A 6526-nucleotide genomic window follows, 5' to 3' on the forward strand; every position below is an offset into this window, starting at 1 on the left:
TGGGTGCCATGAAGTCTGAGGTCTATGGAAGAGATGTCACAGCCATCACAAGATTCGCTAAAAAATTAATGTAACAGCCTTTGAGTATTTCTCATCATGACTAGTATCAGTGGAAAGATTCCCAATTACGGTTGAAGACCTACCTGGGCAAAAATGCCCAAATATGATTATCTTCTGAAACTGAATGTTATTAAATGGCTTAGCTTTTCTGAGCCTTAATTTTCTTATCTGTAAAACGGTGGAAACTCACCTCAAGAGCTTCTTGAAGGGCAAAATGAAAAGGGACATAAAGCCCAAAATGCTGGATCTGATAAAATATAAGTGGTAGTATTTTTAAAAAGCAGGTAGCCATGCCGAAGGATCCCCCAAACCAGCTATTAACTCTAGAGGAGTTAGTTCAGTGCCTTTCCTGTCCACACCAGCCCCTGAAAGCAGAATCATGGCTGTGCCCGTTTTACAGTCCCAGAAGGTGCAAACCCAAGGGGGTTCAGTCATTTGCTCAAGGTCACACATAAGTCAAGGCGCCCTTGACCCTCTAGGTACCTGATCTCCAAACAGTGGTCTCCTGCTTCCACCTTACTTAAACAGGTGACTAACTGGGAGTCCCTCCTTATTTCCTATGTGTCCCCTTCACCCACTTGAGGAGTCACTTTTCCTTTTAAACTTGAGAAGGCCATTGTGGGGGGGGGGGGAATATTGCCTCTCGTAAAAGCCCTCCTTCCGCATGTGTTGTGCTCCACAGCCTGGACGCACAGTCCTCCCCCGGAGGGTCCTTCCACCAAATACCCCAGGAAACTGAAAAGGTAGAACAAGGTGGGGGGTGTGAGTGCACACACACATCCACCAACCCCAGCAGCTCTTAGAACCTTAGTTTCCTCATCTGTTAAAAAATGGATTTAGGTAAAATCAATAAAGCTGAAGCATTAAAAACCACTCCTGCCGGCCTTTGGTCTCCACCCACCCCAACCGCTGGCCCGGGGTCTGGGGACCCATACAGTGTGCACGTTCTTGTCTTCGTCCCTTTCCCAAGTGTCCCGAGCTCTCAGCTGAGCCAGCACCAGCACCAGGAAGCTTCTCTGCCTCTCCAATCCTTCACAAGCTGCTGACCAGCCCACCCACCAGCTGCGCTCTGGGGGTGCTCCTCCTCGGGCCCCATCTAGTGCACAGGGGAGATGGTCAGGAGAGAAAGCCAAAGACATGAGCACTCCCGCCTCCAAGTGCCTTGGTGGCCACCCCACACTCATACCGGGTTGGCCAACAGAACTCAGGGTGCAGACCTGGCCACCCCAGGTGCCTGGGCCAAAGGACACTGGGCCCAGTGCCTGCCGAGGTTCCCAGGGGGCCCCAGACTGCTGCTTAGAGCCGCCAGACAAGACAGCAGCCAGCAGGGTTGTAGGGCGGTCACGCTGCCCCACTAGAAGGGCACTGGCAGAGCAGCCAGAAGATCCAGAAAAGATGTGGGGCGAGAGCCATGCCCATCCACCTAACTCCCCCTAAGAGTCCTAGCCCTAGAAGTGGGGATTTCGTGGGAACGGGGATAGGCTGAGCTAGCTCTTGGAGTGGCTCCCAGGATGGCCCAGCTCCCCACAGATCCTGCTTTCCCGCTATGGCTTCCCAGCAGCGGCAAAGGGAACAGGAACCCCATGCAGTCCCCTCTCTTGCAGGCAATGTTACCCACCCACCCCCGCGGCCTGCAAATCCCCTCTCCACCTCTTCCAGAAGACTTAGAGACGTAGTGGATAGACAACCGTCCTGGAAGGAAGTCACGCCCAGAATTTTCCTTTTCCTTTTTTCTAGTACAGGTCAGAGCTGCCCCATTTTTCTTTGGAAGCTGCAAGACTGAATAGATTTCTTTTTTGGGCCTCAGAAGGGGGTGGGGAAGGTGGGTACGAAATACAGAATGTGGCCCGTCTACATCGCCATCACTTTATTGTATTGTCACCGTTAACTTAACTATAAATACTACGGTGGGGAGTGAGGCGCCAGCGGTCTAGGACTTCGGGGCTGCGAGCCCCGGCGCGACCCCCGACCCCAGGCGCCGGCCCTCCCAGTACTGTACACTATTTACAGCTCCTCATTCCTCTTTCTCGACCCCCTCCCGCAAGGCAGCGCGTGTGCAAGAAAGTAGCATCGTCTGTCTGTTCAAGTCCTTCGAGTTAGGCAAGAGCCACAGCCGGCCCGCAGCCGTCAGCTGTCCGAGTCCAAATCGCTTTTACCTTCCTCTTCCCTCTTCTCTGGCGACGCCTTAGACGACGTCTTGTTCCACTTCTCGGCGTTTTCCGACTCCTCCGACGAGGACCGCTTCTGCCGCCTCCATTTGGCACGGCGGTTTTTAAACCAGACCTGTTGCGCAACGGAGAACAAAACAAGAGTTAAGATCAAAGGCGCGCTCCCCGCTCCCCGCAACCCCCCATCCCCCGGCGGCCCGGGCACCCCTCAGGGCCCTCGGCAGCCGCGAGTGACGCCGGTAGGCTCGGAACCCGGGGATCCCGCGCGCACGCCCACAAAAAGACAGGAGACTCGCTCCCGCTTCCGCATTTCCGTGCAACTTCCTGGGCCTAAAGCGCCCTCCAGCAGCCTCCCGGCTGCCGCGGGAAGTCGGTCAAGTTCAGGGAGACCGGAGCCTAGCCCAGCTGCCGAGCCGAGCTAAGCCGGCGGGAGCCGAACTCGCCGGGAAGGGCCGGGCGGCGCGCCCACCTCCACTTTCTCCTCGCGGAGGTGCACCTTCCGGGCCAGCTGCTCGCGGGTGCCCACGTCTGGGTACTTGGTCTCCTGGAAGAGGTTCTCCAGCGCTTCCAGCTGCTCGTCGGTGAAGATGGTGCGGTGGCGCCGCTTCCGCCGACAGTGCAGCTGGTTGAGAAGTTGCAGCTCGGTGCGCGACAGCGTGCCCACGTTCATGTAGGGCAGCATCTGGTGCGGGACCGGGGACACCAGCACCGAGCCGGGGCCCTCGTAGCCTGCGACAGAGGAGGGCGCACGGTCGGCCTTGCCACGGCGCACACCGCCAGCCGGCCTGCCCCGCGACCCACTCCCTCTAAAAAATCCTCTGCAACGGGGTGCTGGGAATTGGGGACGCGCGGAAATCGACAACGCAGGGAAATGGGGTAACCGTGCTAGAGCGTCCACCCGCTCACTCCCAAAGCCAGTTAGGGAATCCCGAAAAGCCTCGTCTCCCCCACGCAGCCAGTAAGTTAGTTTCCTCTAACTCGCCTCAAGTTTGCAGCAAGTGTACAAAACCCCCCGTGCCCGATCGGCCAAAAAAGGGGGGAGAGAAGATCATTAATGCAAAAAAAAAAAAAAAAAAGTTAGTAGAGACAAGAAAAGCCAGCGCCACCGCCCACCCATGCCCCAGGGACCAAGGACCGCGGCAAGGCGGCCGGCGCGAGCGCGACCCTACCTGGGGGCGTCGGGACGCAGGAACACTGCTGGGCACCCAGCGGCGGCACGGCCCCGCAGCAGGCCGGGCCCACGGGCGCCGCCTGCACGTGCAGCTGCCCGTAGAAGTAGTTGTTGTAGCCGAGGCGGGAGCTGCCGACCGCGGCCGGGAGGCCTGCGCCGCCGGGGGCCACCGGGCGCGGATAGAAGGCGCCATAGTCCGAGGAGGCGCCGCCGCCGGCGCCGTAGAGCGAGTCCCCGTGCAGGGCCGGGAAGACGACGGGAGCCGCGGCGCTGGGCGCCACGGGCAGCACCGAGTCCTTGCAGCGCGGCCGGGCGGCCAGGATGTTGTCGATGCTAAACATGCTGGCGGGCATCCCCGAGCCCCGCGCCGGGACCGGGGGGCGGCGGGGAGGCGCCGGGGAAAAAGCCTCAAAGCCGGGGGGCGGGGGTCCACGCTCCTCCAGCCGCGGACCAAAACGAAAGAGAGCGCGGGCGAGCGCGCAGCCCCGCGCCCCTCCCCGCCCCTTGCGTCCGCTCTCCCTCCTCCCGCCCTCCCCTTGCTGCAGCGTTCGCCGAACTCAACCCGCGGGTAGGACAGAGTTTAGACCAGCTGAACCTCTTGTTGGTTTTATACTGAGTCGACGTCATCCTGGATTTAGTTCCTGGTAATATGCAGATGACAAACAGAACCAGATTTGGCCCTTTCTGTTCCGGGGGGGGGGGGGGGGTAAGGAGGGGGGAGGGGGAGAGGTGCCAAGGGGAGGGGGTTGCGGGGGCCAGAAAAGGGATTGTGGATTGCAAATTAATGAAATTAACCTAATCTTTCCCATTCAGCGGCCCCGCCGCGGGCCGGCCGAGTTGGGCGGGCTTCCTAATTGCTCGGGTTAATCTCATTAATTCCATTGTGCGGCGCAGTTAACAACTCCCGCCGCCCCACCTCTCCGCCCCCACCCCTTTTTCTCAGATTGGGTCCTATTATTGGGTGCGATTTCCTCTGCAAGAAACTCCAATTCATTGTGGCCAGTTTTACTTTGGGGCTACTTTTTGCCCCATTTCGGAACTTGGTTTGTTTCAGAAAATGCAGAGGGTCTGCGTCCTTTCTCAAGATTAAAAAGTTCGCTCTTCCTCCGGACCCGCAAGCCCTCACCGCCAAATTTCTCTCTTTTTTTTTTTTTTTTTTAATCTTGAGATTCTCTTCCGAGTGGAACTGGTTAACCCATCCCCAACCCTTTTGTTTTTGCAAAGGCCAAAATTTGTAAAAGCGAAATCGACGAAAGAGGTGCGTTGTGGTTCTTAAAATATGTGTATCTATTTTTTCCGCAGGCACTTTGGGTCTGAAAATTACTTTAGGAATCCGAAGGCCCCTACCCAGCAGAGACCAAATTCAGCCGCTCGTTAGACTTCGCCACCAAGAGTAGCACGCTCCAGCTGCTCCCCGCGAGGGTGTCGGTAGGTTTTCTGTTTTTTCTTTTGCTTTTAAAAAAATTATTCTTGGAAATGGGGTGTCTTCTCCCGCATACTGGTTTTATTTTCAATCCAAAATCTGTAAATGGGGCTTTGGGGACTCCCCACCCCCTTCCCCAACAGTAAGTGGCATTTTCCCTATCCGTCTCGCCGGTTCCCTAACTGGGACAGGCCCCCTAGCTGTCTTTCTACCCGACAGGCCCGGGCTGGGCTGTCCAGCCCCAGCGGCCTGGCCAAAGGCGGGCTCTGCTCGCGGCAAGGGGCCGCGGCACTGGCCGTCCGCGGGAACTGCTGGAGACTCATCCAGACGGTGCGCGGGCGACAGACCGCCCTTCGAGAAGGTAGGCGACGGTGCGCGCGGAACGAAAGTAGCCCCCCGAGGTCACTGCGAGCCGGACGCAAACCCCAGTATCGCAGAGATGGCCTTTCGCGCAGGAACCTCCAGCCATTCCAGGCATAGGGGTAGGGCCGAGCCCGGGCGAAACGGCCCGAGGGCCGGGTTGGGGGGCAGCTCGAGCTTGCCGAAGGATGGCCGCCTTTAACTCACGCCCATTTCTCCCTGTTGCTCTCTGGCTAATTAACAGGGATCCCCGCAGGGTTGTGTGACGTTGCTACGACCAGGCCACGTCTGTGGGCTGCCTCCTCCCGGGCGGTAGGGCAAAGGGGAAAGGGCACATGTCAATTGGTGTTCCCGGGTCAGGGGAGCGGTGGCGCGGAGGGTAGGTCCGGCCCGGGCGCAGAACTCCCGCGGTGCGCGAGAGCGGCTGGGAGAAGCCAGGCGGCGGCGCTTCTCCTAGGCCTCCCCTCGTGGACCTCTGCACCCTCAGGCCCACTCGCTTCTTGCTTCTTTGAATGCTGAGCAGACTAAGAAGATGTTGTAGGGGGAGATTAGGGCCAGACCGGGATGGGTCTCAGTTTGGGTAGGCAATCGATTTTTTTTTTTTTTTTTTTTTTAATTAACGATAGAAACCACTCCCAGGGTATGGAGTGTGACCCTCCCCTTCAGAGAGGTCAGGTCTAGGGAAAGAAGTGCCTCGCTTTCCCTTTGCTACTAACTAGGAATAGAGGCTTCCCTCCTCCCCCGCCCCCACTCTGGGAGACTTAAAAATCACCAGTTCCCCGGGCACACATTCCCCGCCAACCTTTCCTGGGTTTGATTCAGCAGGGCAATTGATGGAAGACGACTAGGGGCTGCCACTCCCGTAGTGAGTCTTGGCCACGTTTGTGTTCCGGGCCGGGCGCTCTGGGCGGCGCGAGCGTTAGTGGATCCTTTAAGACCTCTGCTGAACCGGGCGGAGGCAGAAGCGCTGCAGAAAACCGAGGCAGATTCCCGGTCCATTTCTGTGAAGTTGCTCAAACTGGCAAGGCGCGGACACGTCAGCCAGGTTTCTAAAAAGAGCGCTTTCTAGTTTTCCAATAAAGCGACCTCACCACACACGCGCCATGCCTCCTTCCACTTGGTACACTGTTCTTTTTAATGATCAGATTTAGCAAACCCCTAGATTTCGCCCCTTGCTTTTCTGCAGTGCGCTCTTGGTACCATCCGATTCCTGGAAGGAAGAGCACTGTACAAGGAGTCTGAGCGTCAGAGCTCTCCACTCATCGTTGCCACCTTGCAAATTTCCCCCCCTCTAGGTCTCCGGGTTTTTGTATTTTGTTTGTTTTGTTTTGTTTTGTTTTGTTT

At 57.6% G+C, this 6526-nt stretch overlaps 1 protein-coding gene across 1 annotated transcript; it reads right to left on the minus strand.

The window, feature by feature from the left end:
* Window positions 1-1895: 1895 nt before the first annotated feature.
* LOC111148658 (goosecoid homeobox) lies at window positions 1896-3784 on the minus strand. The gene is made up of 3 exons (XM_022505422.1): window positions 3398-3784; window positions 2698-2957; window positions 1896-2343 (listed from the first exon to the last, which is right to left on the minus strand). Exons 1-3 carry the CDS (start codon window positions 3750-3752, stop codon window positions 2188-2190), a joined length of 771 nt encoding a protein of 256 aa, XP_022361130.1. The 5' UTR covers window positions 3753-3784; the 3' UTR covers window positions 1896-2187.
* Window positions 3785-6526: the final 2742 nt, after the last annotated feature.

Source organism: Enhydra lutris, unplaced genomic scaffold, assembly GCF_002288905.1.
Source record: "Enhydra lutris kenyoni isolate GAN:26980312 unplaced genomic scaffold, ASM228890v2 scaffoldscaffold20, whole genome shotgun sequence".
NCBI lineage: Eukaryota > Metazoa > Chordata > Mammalia > Carnivora > Mustelidae > Enhydra > Enhydra lutris.